This window comes from Myxine glutinosa, chromosome 2 (genome assembly GCF_964187855.1).
Source record: "Myxine glutinosa chromosome 2, kmMyxGlut1.1, whole genome shotgun sequence".
NCBI lineage: Eukaryota > Metazoa > Chordata > Myxini > Myxiniformes > Myxinidae > Myxine > Myxine glutinosa.
Genome location: NC_136262.1, coordinates 211,096,503 through 211,116,128, shown reverse-complemented (window position 1 = coordinate 211,116,128; position 19,626 = coordinate 211,096,503). Strand labels below are relative to the sequence as shown.

At 43.9% G+C, this 19,626-nt stretch overlaps 1 protein-coding gene across 1 annotated transcript in view; it reads left to right on the top strand.

Annotated features, from left to right (window-relative positions):
- Positions 1 to 13,112, top strand: part of LOC137412719 (transcription factor AP-2-epsilon) — a 30,630-nt gene extending 17,518 nt beyond the window's left edge. The window contains exons 4-8 of the mRNA XM_068098009.2: positions 3,281 to 3,389; positions 4,186 to 4,462; positions 7,773 to 7,963; positions 11,889 to 12,027; positions 12,261 to 13,112. Of these exons, the coding sequence (XP_067954110.2) occupies positions 3,281 to 3,389; positions 4,186 to 4,462; positions 7,773 to 7,963; positions 11,889 to 12,027; positions 12,261 to 12,414 (870 nt within the window). The 3' untranslated portion in view covers positions 12,415 to 13,112. The remainder of the gene's footprint in view (positions 1 to 3,280; positions 3,390 to 4,185; positions 4,463 to 7,772; positions 7,964 to 11,888; positions 12,028 to 12,260) is intronic.
- The last annotated feature ends 6,514 nt before the right edge of the window (positions 13,113 to 19,626 follow it).

Genomic DNA, 19,626 nt, shown 5'->3' with positions numbered 1-19,626 from the left:
CCCCCCTCCCCTCCCCCCTCCTCCTCCCCCTCCTCCTCCTCCTCCCCCTCACCTCCTCCCCCTCACCCTCCCCTCCCCCCTACCTCCTCCTCCTCCCCCTCCTCCTCCTCCCCCTCCCCCCTCCCCCTCCCCCTCCCCTCCCCCTTCACCTCCCCTCCCCCCTCCCCCCTCCCCGACCCCCTCCTCCTCCCCCCTCCCCCTCCACTCCCCCCTCCCCCCTCACCTCTCAAAGTAAAAAGCCTGCTATCGCTTGCCAAGCTAGCCGTTCCCCCCTCCCCCTCCCCCTCCCCTCCCCCTCCCCTCCCCCTCCCTCACCCCTTCCCCTCCCCTCCCCCTCCCCCTCTTCCCCCTCCCCTCCCCCCTCCCCTCCCCCCTCTCCCTCCCCTCCCCCTCCCACTCCCCTCCCCCTCCCCCTCCCACTCCCCTCACCCCCTCCCCTCCTCCCTCCCCCCTCACCCCCCTTCTCCCTCCCCCTCCCCCCTCACCCCCTCCCCCTCCCCCCTCACCCCCTCCCCCTCCCTCCCCCTCCCCTCCCCTCCCCCCTCCCCACCCCTACCCCTCCCCCTCCCCCCTCACCCCTCCCCCTCCCCCCCTCACCCCCTCCCCCTCCCTCCCCCTCCCCTCCCCTCCCCTCCCCCCTCCCCACCCCTATCCCTCCCCCTCCCTCCTCCCCCTCCCCTCCCCTCCACCCTCAACTCCTCCCCCTGCCTCCCCCCTCCCCTCCCCTCCCCTCCCCCTCCCCTCCCCTCCGCCCTCAACTCCTCCCCCTGCCTCCCCCCTCCCCTCCCCTCCCCTCCCCTCCCCCTCCCCCTCCCCCTGCCCCTGCCCCTCCCCCTCCCCCTCCCCCTCCCCCTCCCCTCCTCTCCTCCTCCCCCTCCCTCCTCTTCTCCCCTCCCCCCTCTTCTCCCCTCCCCCCCTCTTCTCCCCTCCCCACCCTCGCCTCCCCTCCCCCCCCGTTCCCCTCCCCTCCCCTTCCTCCTCCCCTCCTTTCCCCCGCCCGGCAATGCCGGGTACTTCCCATGGCCAGCTGTACGTGGGCTGCTCGAGGGTTGGAAACAAGAGGTTTTGAGAAATTGAAAATTGACAAAACGTCATGTCGGAAATGTACTGTGATATTGCTGTAAAATATACATGTTCTTTTCATCATATATTTGTATTATTCTTATTCAACCCGGGCGAAGCCGGGCACCTCAGCTAGTATATATATATACAGTGCATTCAGAAAGTATTCAGATCCCTTCACTTTTTTCACATTTTGTTATGTTGCAGCCTTATGCTGAAATCGTTTAAATTCATTTTTCCCCTCATCAATCTACACTCAATACCCCATAATGACAAAGAGAAAACAGGATTTTAGAAAGTTTTGCAAATTTATTAAAAAGAAAAAACTGAAATATCACATTGACATAAGTATTCATACCCTTTGCTATGACACTTGAAATTTAGTTCAGGTGCCTCCCATTTCTCTTGATCATCTTTGAGATGTTTCTACACCTTGATTGGAGTCCACCTGTGGTAAACTCAATTGATTGGACATGATTTGGAAAGGCACACACCTGTCTATATAAGGTCTCACAGCTGACATTGCATATCAGAGCAAAAACCAAGCCATGAGGTTGAAGGAACTGCCTGCAGAGCTCAGAGACAGGATTGTATCGAGGCACAGATCTGGGGAAGCCTACAAAAGAAATTCTGCTGCATTGAAGGTTCCCAAGAGCACAGTGGCCTCCATAATTCTTAAATGGAAGAAGTTTTGAACAACCAGAACTCTTCCTAGAGATAGCCGCCCGGCCAAACTGAGCAATCGGGGGAGAAGGGCCTTGGTGATAGAGGTGACCAAGAACCCGATGGTCACTCTGGCTGAGCTCCAGAGATCCTGTGTGGAGATGGGAGAAACTTCCAGAAGGACAACCATCACTGCAACACTCCACCTATCCTGGCTTTATGGCAGAGTGGCCAGACGGAAGCCTTTCCTCAGTGAAAGACACATGAAAGCCCACAGAATCTTGTTTCTCACAGTCTGAGAGTCCTTCAGGTGCTTTTTTGCAAACTCCAAGCGGGCTATACATTTTTCATTTAATTGACTTGAAAATTGAACAGCATTTGCATAGTGCCTCGCTGAATTGGGAAACCAACTATTTTAAGGTGAAAAGGTGAACTCAAGGTCAAACTTCTAAAATCATCAATCTTCATTTGAAAAATCGTCACTTTTCATCCTATTAACTTGGTAATTAAACAGCCATTACATAGTGCATCACTGAATTGGGAAAGCAACTATTTTTGAGGTCAAAGGTCAACTCGAGGTCAACCTTCTAATATCAATTTTCATCTGAAAAATCATCAATTTTAATCCGAATGACCCACGCTTTGATTAAGATCATCAATTATAATCTTAATGAAATGGACAATTTTATGTATCCATTGCAACGTTTTTGGGGGTAAAGGTGGATTTTGCAAGTATTGTGCCCTGCATGACATCTTCTTGTTTGTATTTTTTTGCAGGTGTCTGAAACGCTCTCCCACCTACACCCAATAAGGAAAATTTATATTTAATATCATAATATTACACACACACAACACACATGCACTAATTGGGGATAATAATATATTACCTCAGCCATTATAAAGCGATATTTTTTTAAATTCCAAAAGAAAAACAAATGCAAAAAAAAATAAAAAAAGTACATTTGATTTTTACATAAAACTCACTTTTTTTGCAAACACTCACGGATGAACCTCTGAAAGTTTGATGAAGATCCATTCAGCCATCTCTGATTTAAAATGGTTACACACACATATACACACACACACAGACAAATGCTCTCTTATAGTATAGATAAAAAAGATTATATATATATATATATTAACAGTTACATCGTTAAAATTTTTGGTGAGATACTTTGTGACCACGTCAGACCCCCACTACAGAGATCTCCGGTCAGGTCCCTGACGCGCCGATTGAAATATCTGTGCTGGGCGAGTGACATGCCGATGCAAACACAGCACAGATCTTACTTTTTGGCTCAGCAACCAAACGACAGCGTGTTGCCGAAATCCTAGCAGTCCAAGACTGCAGCCAATCTCTATCTCAGTCAGATTTCCCCCTCGACCCCAGATTTATTTATTTTTATTATTGTGTTTAAGTCCATGTGTACAGTATAATAAAAAAAAAAATTCTCAACTCGCACTAGCACGTCCTCATGATTGTCTGGTTCCATCGCCCTTGTTTTTAAAGTCTGCACAATTGTCATTCCTCCTCCTTATACCCCACCTTCCCCAGGATGGTTCAGTAAACGTTATTATCTGTAAGCGTTGCTGGGGTACAGCGACAGTTGATGGACCTGGCTCTGATGCAAGATGTTTCTGCATGAAATGTGGAGAAAGTAAATGTAAGCGGATGGTTTTGCAAAACTGTCCACATCGGGTATTTACAAAGGAAGGAACTAGCTCTGTGTCATGGATCATCCATTTTGTTTGGGAGTTGAACAGCACTGCTGATCAGTATGAAGCAATATAAAACTAAAAAGCATCCCAAAATACAAAGCCCATCCATGTCTGCTTTGTACTCTAAACTTGACGAAAACCTCAGCTTGGAAAAAGTACAATTTATTAATTTGTCTTCTCCCTATTCTCATATTAAACAACAACAACAACAGGCATTTTAAGGCCATTTTCCCTGCAAGAGCAGGGGTTAGCCATATTCTCATATTAAATTGATGACTAAAGTTTCTGACCTGGATAGACACACTGAAGTTCAAATGGTAATGAAACACAGAAACCTTTAATCTGACTATATTTAAAAAGTCAATTCTCTGTACTGTGTGTACGTCTGAAAATCAGGAAGAAAAAAAAAAACATGACTGGGCCAATATCCATCAAATTCTGCTTGCATGTTTGTAGTACCCAGGTCAGGTCATGGGCACAATGAAGACAATATGCGATTTTAAAAATTTATTTAGCTGTACACGTGCCACAGTTCAAGTGGTTTACTGACCCCTTTTGCAGACGGGGGATTATTGGCCATGGCACAAACTATTTCCCCCACTATCCACCCTGGTGTTTGTGGCTGTGTTTTAATATGGAGCGTTCAATCTCACATTCCCTGTAATCTACATACCCCAGTGAGGCTCTGCATTGTTAAATGCTCTGCCTTGTTTTGTGACCATTTCTCCTCTGCTCTATCAGCAACATTGCCCGTAAAGAGGTTTGTGTCATCGGTGAAAGAAGAGGTGGCGCAGCTGAGTTGGTACGGACCCCCTCCATCTCTAGCAGCGGCCGGCCCATCTTCGGCTGAGTCCTGGTCAGACAGTCTCGTTGCCGGGGAGTCGATGGGGTGCTCCGTTGAGGGCGCTGTAATTGAGGGAGAGGCGGGTGATGGAAAGGAGCAGTTGAGCGAGCCATCGGGTGTGTGTGCTTCTGTGCACAGCCTGTTGCACATCTCACAGGGAAAGCCTCAGAGAAAGTGAGCACACAAAATGGATGCTGTTGTCTCTTCATAAAAAATAAGTAAATAATGTACTTGATATATAAATATGTTTATTGAATGTAATCGGGAAAAACAAACTATATTGGCACAGTGAGGTTACTAGGACGGCACTCTGTATAGTGCATACCTCCGCCAGGCTGAATAGTTTATGTTTGTATCTCACTAATAGGCCAGATGTGGATCTGGACCTGAACCAAAATCGAATCACTTTTTCTCGTCACCTCGCCAACTCATCCACCAAGTTTTGTCATAACTTGTCTACAACATTTTTTTTTAATTTATGCTATATTTTTTATCTTTTGGCCCTATCTCTCAATAATGAAGAATCACTTATAGTATTTGCAGTCAGTGGACAGCTCTATAAATTTTGGTTTGAGGTGATTGTAGGTCAATATTTTGATTATTTAAATAAGTTAAACACATATATTCGTGAGAACATGTGGCTTATTGTTAACGAATGCATTTTGGACTGGGAGTCAATGCTAAACTCAGCTCATTTGTTCCATCATTATTGAGGAGTGCCTTTGTCACTGCACATTTTCGCAGGTACATAATTTGTAATTTGTCCATGGTGCCGGCAATCGCTGACTTGTCATAAAAGACGCCTTGATCTTTAACATCTACCAATGAATGATGGTAGAAGTGACACCCAGTTTAACGTCCTCCCGAGGGACGGCACACTTGTTGATGTGTCACTCTGTATGCGAAGCACCGGGATGGCAGTTTAAAGCTCAGTCGAGATTCAAACCCATGCTAGACAGCTTACAGGCATGTGTGTGCGTACCTCTAGGACAGATACCTGAATTGTTAGACTAGTAGCAGCAGAGACTGATATTGAGATAGCACGGCTCTGTTGGTTGCTTGGTTACTTGTTGTTTCTACACAATGTCTAAGGCACATGGAGTATTTCTTGCCTACGTTCAATGTAGGATATAATAAGGACATTAGGAGACGTACGTCATTGTACTTTTACATGAACTACAGGGAAATTGAGACTGTATAAATTGACACTTTCAACGGCCTTCAAACCTGGAATCCCAGCATCAGGGGTTGTTCTCAGATTAGAACACCAGGCATACTTGAACTAGTCGTCGTCGTTGTCGTTTGACTTATTAAAAAAGAAAAGCTTTATTGTTTTTGTATACAGTGTTGAGGTTCGTGGAGTAGCAAAAAAAACAAAAATGGAGCAGGACGTAAAATAATGAAAGGAGCAGTGGAAAGAGAAGTGTGGGAGGGGAAGGAGAGGACACCAACAGCCTTTTTTGATATTTCCTTTATATTCTCTTCTTCATTTTGTATTCAAATATAACTCATTTGTCATTTCAGAGCTTTCCCTTGGTATGTTGTTTACACATTTACAACCGTGCATTAAACATGCTTGTGATACTGACATGAAACATAATGGGTATCCACAAGGGAGCTCTTTGGTGACAGACATCATTCTCGGTCTATATCAATAATCTGTTTGATGTTTCTTGAAAACCAATTTTGCTGATTATTTCACCCTGTGCAGACCGATACATCACACTTGTGAATGGCCGGCAGCTGCTGAATTCTTCTTGTCAGACCTGTGCAAGATGAGCCACTGATCAGCGACTTGGAACATGATGTTCAACGCTGTCAAGCCACACGCTCTCACATTCTCTATCCACAAGGATCAGTAATCAAACTATCCAATCCACTTCTTAAGACAGCCACTGGAAGAGGTGCAGTACCTGGAACTCTTTTGCTTCACTCTGGCATAACCTTTCATGGAAGAATCAAAGGCCAGTTGCCATCTGGGTATTCTTCATAGAGCTGAGGTATTCCTGAGCCGCACTGAGCTCGTCATGGTGTGCACGGCTTTCATACAAAGCTTTACAGAGTATAGCTCCCCTCTTTTAGCTGGTGCTCCTGCTTCTCACCTTTCTCTTGAAGGGGTCAAAAACTAGGTCTATCGCACCATTGGTATGTTAAGGCAGGAGACGGATTCCCAAGGACTGTTACTCTCACACCAGTGGTAAATTGGTATATTCTCTATTTTATATAATCTTTCACCTGACACTGTTCCTACTACTCTCTGCCCTCCTGAAGTCACCCCAGGTTTCATGCATTCCTCTAGAAATCCACATCTGCTGACCCTCTGAGTCCACACTCATTGCCCATCTGCATTCCTTTGTTCCCTTGTTATTCCGATTGTGGAATATTTCCCATGTGTCTGTTGTGTCATACTCCTCACATCCATCTTTCAAATGTGTTGCACATCACTACCTCATGCTCACCGAGCTCTACTACACACATAGATCCTGTTCCTCTCTGTGCCATTGTTACTTATTGTGTTATTCCTCCTTTCTTCCTTGTCTATGTCCATCTCCTCCATACCCTTTCGTAGTTTGTAATTCAGATGACCTTTGTTTCTCCATGAGCCTCGACCCTTGTATAAATAAATAATTCGTCCAAGCAAGCGAAAGGTATGGTTTGCAGATAAACATGCAAAATTCAAAAGTAATGACTGAGACTCTTGTACCAAGAGGGAATGCTACCGTCGGTGGTAGTCAAATAAACACATGGATGAACACGTGTACTTGGGTGAAAGATTCACTCCACAGGAGAAAAAAAACAAGAGCAAGAGAAGAAGAGATGGTGAGAGGCAATCTTATGGACATTAACAGTCATGATTTATGTAGCAGAGAAATGGACATTAACAGCAAGAATAGAACAGCAGCTAACACCTCCCACAAAAACAGGAGGACAAATAATTATGTTAAAGATCGAAAACAGATTCGGGTAATCTTAGAAATGATGAAACATGAGAGATGGAAGTGGTGGGACACATGAGCAGCAGCAGAGCGGATAAGATGGATGACAGAAAGTAACAGGAGTTGGAAGCAACCCAAATGGTGGAGAGATCCACTTGACAAATACTGTGGCACAATAAATTGAAATGAGAAGACTCCGGGACATTTAGCGTGACCATGATGCTTTTGAGTGGACTGACCACGATGATGACGATTGCACATACAGACCCACTCATTGGTTTTCCATCGTCTTACATTGCATTATTTGCTTCGCTATGGTAACGAGTATACTTGTATCCTGACTTTGCAATTGGATTTATTTATTTATTAAAATGCGTTATTTTATATGGGCTTTTAATTCCTCAAACAAGTTCCTGTGATATTCAGATTCATTTTAACAACTTAAATATTTGTTACTTGCTTTAAGTAAATGGAGGCATGACCTTGTTGTGTAACCTATGGTGCATAATAATGTGATTTGTTTAATGTGTATGTCCATGTGGATGCAGGTATGACGTATCGTGGGCCGAGATCCAGCGACGTGCGGTATCTCCCGAGCGACTTTCCCCGTACTGTGTGAACTCATACCTACGAAACAGCAAGACTGCGTTAGCCGTGGTCCGGGCTGAACTTGTCGAGAAGAGGATCCCCATCAACTCTCGCTCTGGAGTCGTCACCTCTCTCACCAAGCTCTGCGAAGGTCGGTATTCATTCTGGGATTGCATTTTCTTTCTATCAAAATTTTAGTTTTTCAACAAACCACAATTCAGGTTCTCCGCTCAAGATTTAGTTTTGCTTTCTAAAAATTCGCTACCTTAAACAATTATTGCGAGATAAAAAAGGTCATATATAAAGTTAAAGGTTCACTCTGGCCTAATTTTTCGAGCATCACATATATTTCTTCTGTTTCAAAAAAAAACTTTATTTATTTATTTATTTCTTAAAAAAAAAAAACAACCCTTGATTTATTTATATCTCTGCAAGAGCTAGGTTAAAGCTCAAATTGACAATCGGGTAGCAGAGCAACAATTGGGCATAGATCCACAGGATAATAAAGGTCATGAGTCAGGGTGGAGAATGACACAGGGTGGTGGTGCACTGTCGGTTAAAAAGGTTCTCCCGTTAAAAAAAAAAAGGAAAAAAGAATGAATAGTGTTCGTGACAAACTCTCAAAATCTCACGTGCAGCCAAAATTGAAAATGGAGATTGTCACAAAATTCTAACGTTGATCAGTCAATGTTGTACCAGCAGGTGGGTGAACTCTGAACTTGCATTTATTTAATCAGGTAATATTACAAGCGATTATACACAGCACTTGGGCACAGGTACGCAGCCAAGCAAATGATTAATGGCCCTTCTTCCTTTTTCCCCTCTTCTCTCCTGATTCCCAATTTATATATACTTTAAGTAAGGACATTTGCTAAGATCCATTCCTCTACAAACTGCTTGTAATTGTAAATCAATCCACATCCGGAAGTACCTGGAAATTTTCCAAACTCTCGTGATCTTTCCACACAGCTTAAAGTATTACTTCAATATTAATAATTTGTCACCTTTTTGCTTTACTAAACCTTTAGCATGAACATCTGGCCTCAAAAAACCTTACACAATCACATATATAACAAACAATTTGCTCTATAATTGAATCATTAGCTTACGAGCATTAACATTGCACTGTACCAATACACCGCCCTTATTATTCTCATATAATTTGTTACAGATTAACCTAAGCTCGGCCAATCACGTTTTTGTGGCGTAGCCCATAGGGCAAAGCCGTCTAGAACAGTTTGTCCATCTGTATATATGTATGTATGTATGTATGTATGTATGTATGTCCTTCAAACGTATACCAATCAGAGCTGAGGATGGTCACATGACGGTGTGATGTAATTACTTCTGATGTCATTACGGTGGTACAGCAGCTGACTCTCCACATACCGCCATTTTGATTTATATGCCGTTCATGCCGAACATATTGTCGACCCTGTCATATATCACAATCGTCATGCTCTACCTTTACGTTTTTCATTCAGTGTGAAACACAAACAAACCAATTGATAAAATGACCATCAAATATCGAAAGCATCGGCATTACGTCTCTTCCAACAAAACGGTACTTACCCAACCCTTGTGGGGGTATAATCTACATTACAGTAGATCTTCCCTCAGTTCTGTAAGTACAAGTTACCTCAAGGATGTCTGGATTCCTCCAAATTTCTTTGTTTAATGTTACAAACAGCATTAGCGACTGTTTAAAAAGCTAATCATGTGTGTTTGTGGTTTATCATATTTTACAAGCCCGGCTACGCCACTGTTAGACTTTCGGTCTTGCTTATTTTAATGTTTCACAGGAGTGTGTTACAAGCTTCTGAGTTTAATTTTTAAGGTTTACGTGCTATTGTTTCTCTCCCTATTGATGGTTGATGCTTGATGCACTGTTGACATGTTGTGCGATCTCATCAGTTTGAAATTTCTTGAAAGTGATCTACCCAACAATTATATTAGAGAATGTCAATTCATAATGTTATTGGTCACGTGGTCTGGCAGCCATATTGGATGAAATAAAAAAATTCTTTAAAAAAAAAGTTGTCTTTCACCAACTTGATTGCACAGGGTAAGTATTCTATGAATACCATCTACTTTGTTTTTCGATTTCTACTCCCTCCCACCCCTCCCCCTCACCTCGATTTTGAGGGATCATGGATGAAACGCCAACAATCACACATTTTGCCATGCCATCTCTCCTCGTATATCAGTTGATGGAGATTATATTTGGCACAGAGTTGTTTTCAAACAGCCCTAATAGGGATGCCGAGAAAATGATGGGATTAGCCGTGTTCTGGAGTATAGAGGTCAAAGGTCAAAATCTGTCTCTAAGTTGAGCGTTTTGGCCTGCCATGCTCCTGTGTTTCAACCAGTGCTGACAACAATTGGCAAATTGATGCCCACAGGTTGAAGTAGCAGACATTCGTTTCGTCCTTTTCTTTATATTCCATAAGGGCTTAAAGTTCAAAATCAGGTGTGAAGTTAAGGTTTCTGGCCTGTTAAACACTTGTCGTTAAACCAATTTGGATGAGACGTTGCACAAATACCTTACCACAGCCCCTTCTTTAGGCTGAAGCAGGTAGACGGTGGCCTGGTGTCTTTTTGATTCCACAGGGATTAAAATGGGTGGGAGTCGCGGGTGCATTTGATCACAAATGTCTGCAATTTTCTTTTTCTTTTTTTCCCCATTCTTATCCATCGTTGTACAGCTTGAATAACATCTTAACCTAATGGCACTTTAGGGGCCATTTCCCAGAGCCATAACTTTTAAATCTGGCCTGATATTAAAAAGTAAATCGAAAAGCCTTTGACTTGTCTCGAATGCACCAAGCCAGGATGGACGACATAATTGAAAGGCTGGATATTGAAGGATGAGGGATGATACAATTGCTCATTTGGTAGCTTGTTTGCCAATGAACTGTCTCATCGTGGATTTTTAATCCCACAATCTGACTAAATCTGCCTTCCGAGTGAGTACCGGCAGAGGGCGCTGCGTCTCAAAGCATGACGGAGATGTGAAGCCAGGTGTGTCGTCTGCATTTAGATTTTGATCATACATTCTGTTAAACGTACCTTCCGAATCTCTCAAGAAGAGTATTCCACCACATGCTGGTAATCGTGGTTACATTACCTCCCCAGTCCCCAGGTATTGAGTATTGTAAGTAATGCATTAAAAGGGTTGTGGATATTTTCAGATAAGGTTTTTTTTTTTTTTTGTTTGTTTTTTTGTATACAAGATCGAGGCTCGTGAAAGAGCTAACATTAATCACACAAAAAGACAAACCGACACACAAAACACAAAAAACAAGGGGAGCGGCAGACAAGATGGGGAGAGAGGGGGAAGGACACAAAAGAGAGGGGGAAGAGGGGGAAGGACACAAACACAACATTTGAGAGCAGGGACATCGGGAGGACTTGGGGGGGGAGGTGGGAGAGGAATAAAACATATGAACACTGCAAGGACTCTGGGGTGAATTAGCGGGGGTAGAAAAGATCAAGGTTTTCGATGGGGGACGATAAGAGATGGTGGTGAACAGCTGTTTTAAAGACCTGGAGGGAGGAGTGTGGGATTGAAGGGAGTGGGGGTAAGGGAGTGGGTTGATCGTAAGAATGGAGTTTATACATATAAGATAAGTCAATTTTACGAGATTAAGTTTCATGGAATGTGGATACAGCATTGGCACGATGAGCCAAATGATCTGACGTCCTTTGGACTATATAATCCTTGTGAACAAAAATCACATTTGCATTGTAACAATTCCTGAAAGATTCCATGGACATTTTGGATACGGTAAATGAAAGCCCGGAACGTTGTGTATGCTGACTCTTGTCACTCGAAGCAGCCATACAGGTGCGCTAATGATGCACTAATACGCATTTCTATCAGCACGACCCTTGTCATCAATGGGAATATCATTTTGGAAACGTCATTTGACTTGCAGTTGGACTTGGACCCCTGTGAATGTCTGCACTTTGTTAATGTTCATTCACGATCGTTCAACAATGGCCATGACCGTGTGTCACTCGCGATAGAGGGATCAAAGTCGTTGTTTTTTCCTCGCTCTCCCTCATGCCTACAGGGGAGGTGAAAGACCTTGTGGAGGACATGCAGTTCCTCATTGCACAGTATGTCCCGCGGAAGCTCATAGTGTCGGCACACTGCCTGAGCGTGCAGGGCGACGCCGTGGCAGTCAGGGCATCACAGCTTCACAACATGATGTGAGCCACGTTTGCTCCTCTCTTGTTAAATTTCAAATCTTTAGTCCTCAAAACGTATTATATACTTTTGACAGCAGAAAGGAAGCGGATGGTTTGTTGAGCTTTTGTAACCTTGTGATTGCTATCCTCCTTTCCGGTTCGTGTTCACATTGCGTCAAACTTTTTCATAATACAAAATAATGCTACGCTGACGGGCATTTTATTTTGCTTTCTCGTGCTCTCCCTTTTCTCAGTGTTATGTTGGAGGAATATAGCTACTTGATCCTCCAAAGGGCTTCTCGCTTCAGTCAAGTAACGCATGGCCTTGGGCCTGGCATGTTCCGCACGTTCACCAAACTCCTGCGCACGCTCGCCGAGGAGGAGTTGGAATACCTCAGCTCACTATGATGGCCCAAGTACATCGCACACGCCATGTATACGACCGTTCACCTTCCCTTCCTCAAAACATAGGCCTCATCTACGCCAATGGTTATGCTTCTTAGTAACCGATACTCTGCCCACCCATTTTCATCGATCTACACGGTGCCGGCCTGCTGTTCATTTACCAACACCCCAACCATTCACTCTTCGTTGATCGGCACCCCGCCTTCCTGTTTTTCTCTCCACTACGCTGTTCCTCCTATGTACGTTGCGACATTCCTTTTAGTATAGCCACACTTCTTTACCTGCCATATGATTCCAAGCCATTTAACATGGTTTTTCAACAATTCATTTATGAGCAACACATTCTTACCATTGTCCATCCATTCTTTACTTCCACCTTGGTTAGATTTGATGAAAGGTCAGCTCGAATGAACACTAGAGGGTAAGCATGTGAATGTTTATGAGTTTTTGTAGAAAAAAAAAACCAACAACTTGTTTTTCAATTGAAACGTTATTTCCGTTAGTGAAGCATATTACTGCATCTTTCATGACAGTTTTACTATTGGCCTTTATGCAAGTGCCGTTGGAGCTGGTTCACATGTTGAGTGCTGGCAGCCAATGCTGTGCTAAAACTTTTTTTTTTAAACGTGCTCAAAGTGAAAGCATCATTTTCCTTGCCTACAGAGAGAGATCCATCCAAATAAACAGATGATGGAGCAAAATGGCTGTTTGTTTACTGATACATGTGTCTGTGTGTTAGTGTTGTATAAATTAATTAAATTGATATACAGTTAGTCTAGTAGGAAGACTAGGTCCCCCTGCACCCCCCGGAGATATACTTCTAATCAGTGTTTCTAGATTGGAAAAAATGTGTAGAAAATGACTAGCTATGGCCCCAAGCTGAAAAAATGTCCCACATACCATTTTATGCAAATTACTGCTGCAAATTGCAAATTTTATGCAAAATTATGCAAATTTTATGCAAATTTTTGATGAGGAGTAGAGTTGAGGGGTCTTTGAGGGCTTCATCGAGGTGCTCTCGGTTGCAAGACTGGGTCATTCTGAGAAGCACAGCAGGGTCAGAGATCATGATGTTCTCCTCCTCAGTGAATCTCTCCATCAACAGCCTCTCCATTGCCTCACACACTGTTTTGAGGCAAAAGAGGGACTTTGCGTAGGCCTTTCCACTGAGAACACCTTTGAGAGATCCACTTGTTACTAGTTGTGCCTCAAAGAGAATCTCTGCATATCCAGAACCACGCATCTTGTGTCCAGTGAGCATCCCGATGTAGTTCATGGATGTGTGGAAGGGTCCAATCGTTACTACATGACTAGCAAATTCATTTGGCCAGCGCCAGATGATGGGAAGGGCTTTCATGCAGACACCCAGATCAAATGTATTCAGGACCCATCTCTGACCCACCTCAGCAGTTGCTGCCTCGGAACGCTTCAGTAGCTCACGAACAACTGCGTTGTCTGTGATCGGTCTGTGCCTGGTGCCTGCATGGCATGGCAATGGCCTGCAGCCTGTGCCTGGGCTAGGGGGTTTCACCTCTGCAACTGGTTCTCCCCCACCCAGCAAATCAACAGTCGACTACTGCACGCCTATCCACCAACCGATCACAGACAACGCAGTTGTTCGTGAGCTACTGAAGCGTTCCGAGGCAGCAACTGCTGAGGTGGGTCAGAGATGGGTCCTGAATACATTTGATCTGGGTGTCTGCATGAAAGCCCTTCCCATCATCTGGCGCTGGCCAAATGAATTTGCTAGTCATGTAGTAACGATTGGACCCTTCCACACATCCATGAACTACATCGGGATGCTCACTGGACACAAGATGCGTGGTTCTGGATATGCAGAGATTCTCTTTGAGGCACAACTAGTAACAAGTGGATCTCTCAAAGGTGTTCTCAGTGGAAAGGCCTACGCAAAGTCCCTCTTTTGCCTCAAAACAGTGTGTGAGGCAATGGAGAGGCTGTTGATGGAGAGATTCACTGAGGAGGAGAACATCATGATCTCTGACCCTGCTGTGCTTCTCAGAATGACCCAGTCTTGCAACCGAGAGCACCTCGATGAAGCCCTCAAAGACCCCTCAACTCTACTCCTCATCAAAAATTTGCATAAAATTTGCATAATTTTGCATAAAATTTGCAGCAGTAATTTGCATAAAAATGGTATGTGGGACATTTTTTCAGCTTGGGGCCATAGCTAGTCATTTTCTACACATTTTTTCCAATCTAGAAACACTGATTAGAAGTATATCTCCGGGGGGTGCAGGGGGACCTAGTCTTCCTACTAGACTAAGTCACGTGAAAAAGTAAGTACACCCCATGTAAAGTTTTGACTTTTTCAACATATTTCAACATACAGCTATTTGATCTTTATTTCAACAATATTGATAGATAAAGGTGATATAATATAACAAATATCATGAAACATTTACATTTTATAGTCCACTGTATAATTTAAATAAACATAAATGCAAATTTAGCATGTGGAAAAAGTAAGTACACCCCTAAATTTATCACTACTTCAAATACCTAAAATTTGAATCAGGTGCACCAGCTCAGGTGCAAATGATTAGAACATCGTTAGAGAGGATCTTGGAGGAACCTGTCTTATTTAAACCTCAGACATTTAGTTTGGTTTGCTCTTTGTTGTTGAAGTGTGCGGCGTCACTATGCCGAGATCAAAAGAGCTCTCTGAGGCCTTCAGAAAGAAGGTTATAGATGCCCATGAGTCTGGGAAGGGATTTAAAAAGATCTCCAAACAATTTGAAATCAATCATTCGACTGTCCGGAAGATCATCTACAAGTGGAGAAGATTCCAATCAACTGCCAACTTGTTCAGGCCAGGCCGCCCCAGCAAGTTCAGCCTGAGAGCAGACCGCAAGATGCTGAAAGAAGTCTCGAAGAACCCCAGAATGTCATCACGGGACCTACATGTAGCTCTTGCCACTGTTGATGTCAAAGTGCACGAGTCTACCATTCGAAAGAGGCTGCACAAATTTGATCTACATGGGAGGTGAGCCAGGAGGAAACCTTTGCTGTCCAGAAAGAACATCAGGGCAAGACTAAAGTTTGCCAAAGAACATCAAGGCAAAGACCAGCACTTCTGGAACAATGTGCTCTGGACAGATGAGTCAAAGGTAGAGCTATTTGGCCACAGTACCAGAAGACATGCTTGGCGAAAACCAAAGACAGCATTTGACCACAAGAACCTGATACCAACTGTAAAGCATGGTGGTGGAAATATTATGGTTTGGGGCAACTTTTCTGCATCAGGGCCTGGGCAGCTCACCATCATAGAATCCACTATGAATTCTTCATTGTGCCAGAGGGTGCTTGAGGATAATGTGAGGCCATCTGTCGGAAAGTTGACCCTCAACCGAAGGTGGACCTTGCAACATGACAATGACCCTAAACATACCAGTGAATCCACCAAGGAATGGCTGAAAAGAAAGAAATGGAGGGTTCTGGAATGGCCAAGTCCAAGCCTGGATCTAAATCCCATCGAGATGTTGTGGGGGGATTTGAAACGAGCTGTGCATGCAAGAAACCCCTCAAACATCGCACAGCTGAAAGAATTCTGCATGGAGGAGTGGGCAAAAATTTCTCCCAGTCGATGTCAGAGACTGGTCGACAGTTATAAGAAACGCCTACTTGAGGTTGTTTCTGCCAAAGGGGGCAATACCACCTGTTGGAGCCAAGGGTGTACTTACTTTTTCCACATGCGAAATTTGCATTTATGTTTATTTAAATTATACAATGGACTACAAAATGTAAATGTCATGATATTTGTTTTATTATATCACCTTTATCTATCAATATTGTTGAAATGAAGATCAAATAGCTGTATGTTGAAATATGTTGAAAAAGTCAAAACTTTACATGGGGTGTACTTACTTTTTCACGTGACTGTGTGTGGGGAAAATTACACGCGCAGACCAGGGGTCAAACGCAGGTCCTCTGGTGAACCGTACCAGTGCTCTGCCATCTCAGCTATCTGGGTGACCCTGACTGGGTATGCATTTATCCCACACATATGGTTGCCACTCTCTTTCCGTCAATGCTTCCGGGGCACTCTGCCAACCATAGGAGCACCAACTACCTGAACACGAGAGGGCCTTCCTCCAATTTGGATGAGACGTGGCACAAATACCTCACCACAAATACAAATCCATGTCCTATTATAAACACCACTCAGGGTCGCCCAGATAGCTCAGGTGGCAGAGCACTGGTACGGTTCACCAGAGGACCTGGGTTCGATTCCTGGTCTGCGCGTGTAATTTTCCCACATATATCAATTTAATTATTTATAATCCTGTTCATTAATGTAATTGAATAATTGCTGGAAAGGAGATGGTCTTCACCTGGAAGGTGGAACGTATGGTCCCTCCACCTACTTCGCAGTCAGCATATGTATGTCGAAAGATGGACCGTAGCCCAATATCAAGCTTACCTGAGGATAACCCTCAATCATTGCTCCATCCTGCAAAGCTTAATTTGAGCTGATCATGTGTGTTTCCAGTACATACCCTTCTACTGTCTACTTGCTTCTGAAGGATGCATTCATGTTGGTCTCTTCTGAAAATATTTTTTCATTTTTAACAGAAAGCACCAAGGTTCCCAATCCTTCCTGACATATCCTCACCCTACCTGGCATCAGACTACAATCAGGATGTAAGCTTCTCCAACAAAGGTAGAAAAGTTCCTGGCCTATTTTAACACCACAGAAGCTAGAACCAATAGAATGAGTGTTTTGATCTTCAAGACCTGTGCATTTACCCGAATTCATTCTTTGCCCTTCTGCAAATGGTTTGGTTGCTCAACTGTAACATAGAAAGTGAACACTGTCATTTGGATTCACAAGAAATGTGCCAATAAATATATTGTGTTCCCTTTCCCTCCCTATTCCATATTTGCCTCCCTTTACAGGCAACTACCTGGAGGAACCGCACTTCACCTGTAACGGTAGATAAGTCTGTACAAGCTTGACTTTTTATCAAAGCATCACAACGTACAAGGCCTTTGGCCATACCTCATTGGAGTACTGCTATCCACTATGGGCTGGTGCACCAGCGGCATATTTGTGTCTCCTACATTGTGTCGATTTAAAAGCTCTCAACCATATTGGAATCTCCTGCAATGAAGCTGAAGCATAATGTCTGTTGCTTTCACATAATAGACAAGTCTGTGGCCTCTCCTCCAGCCTCGTTACACCAGCACTCTGAGCCCCTGCCCACCCCCTCTTTCTCTCCAACAACGAGGCTCATGAAGAGTAAGTTTGAACTGACAGTGTGTAGCAGGGCAACAATTAGGCACAATTAGCAAGGGAATGAGAGAACAGAAAAAGAAGAGAGAGGAGAGGAGGAAACACTAAATGCTGGTTAAACTTCTAAAATTCAGGCTGACTGCACACTTCAACTCCCAATTGCTCTTTTCTCCTGTATGTGGAACTGCCTAATTGAGGATGTTCAAGCCATGGTGCGCAATCATCTCATGTCTCCCCTATCCTTATATCTGAATTCTTTTTCTACCACAATTAACCTCACATAACAATCCATCCTGCTTATTGTGTCCTACAGCTTGCTGTGTGTCCTACAGCCTGTCTGTAGCTTGCTGTGTTTCTTTCTCTCATTTCCTGTTCATACCGCCTGCTTATTGTGTCCTACAGCGGCCCTACTGTCAGCGCATTACCTTTTTACCTGTGACGTGTCACAGGTCTGCAGGAGGTCTGCATGGTTGTTGCTGTTGTGATTATTGATGGGGGGTCATTTTTAAAAATATGCATCCATTGGTCAGACAGCTGTCAGACTCCACTCACATTTGTCGCTTGACTCCACCCACCATGGCATATAGATGAAATAATATGGCCATCATCTTGGTTTTCTGGTTGGCCTTAGACATCAGTCCTGTAGACCTCTGCTGATTATACACTGCCAGGGTTTGTTGCGTCAGATTTCCATTGGCTTTGTTTGGTCAAGTGTTAGGGAGGGACCCCAAAAAATTATAATATGTAGAATAAAAGTTGCTAGTAAGGTTTACCAGGGTAGGACATGGTGCACTCCCTAAAACATAGCGTTACGTAATTTTGAACGGCCCTATGTTGGGGTTAAGCAATCTGTGACCGTGTGACGAATCAGCTCGTTCTGATGTAACTATGGCAAGGGTGACATGGATGGATAAGAGGTGTCGAATTCCTTTTTTATAGCGCATTTGATGCGCATTTCCCATTCGGCTCTTTCACTAGATTTTGTCGCAGGTTGTTGTAATGGCTTTGTTAGAAAAATGCAGACACGCAGATATGATCAAGCACCATCTTTATTCCAGGCAAAGGCAACACAGGCCTCACTCGGCCGTACATGGCACTACAGTTGTGACCACAGTGTGGTCATTTTCGTTACTGTTTGTCCTTGTCAGCTCGCTCTTCCATGAGTCTCGATCTTGTAACGAAAAACAATAAACATGCATCTCAACTGACTGTTAGTCTTTATCTGCAGAACTGACTGTTCTGCATATTATTGTTGCAGAACTGAGTTGCCTCGATAACTATGGAAGGAGAATTCCATCATTCCTATTGCAAAAAACCCTATTTTCAAGCAGGCCGAACACTAAATGGAGGAGTTGTAACAAAATTTTGTGTGTCGGTGGTTGTTATCTCCATTTGCGGGTTTCAGGAGGTGGAACGGAGCCCTCCCAGGACCCAAAGTATACACCTCCTCTTCGGTAAGGGATCACGGTTCATGGACCAAGCTGTTCAACTTTTTCAGAGTTTTGTTCCAAGTTCTCTTTTCAGGATCATTACCAAACCCTGGATTGTCTCCAGTTGTAGTTCATTTGTGGTAGTGTGTGTGTGTGTGTGTGTGTGTGTGTGTGTGTGTGTGTGTGTGTGTGTGTGTGTGTGTGTGTGTGTGTGTGTGTGTGTGTGTGTGTGTGTGTGTGTGTGTGTGAACAATACACCACCTTTCAAGTCCATTTTCTCCACAGAGCAGGGGTTGGCCTTTTTCGGGCACTGTGGTCCCCTTTTTGAAGCAATGTTTTATGGCCGGATGCCCTTCCTGCCACCAACCCTGTTAGTTGCCTCTTGCGACACAGGGAATTACCAATTAACTGGTACTCAATTTGCCGACTTCAGAAGGATGACAGCCTGAGTCAACCCCCCTGGCATTAATTCAGCGATTGACCAGGATTCCAACCCAGGATCCTAGCATCCCAGGCCGGCACCCTAACCAC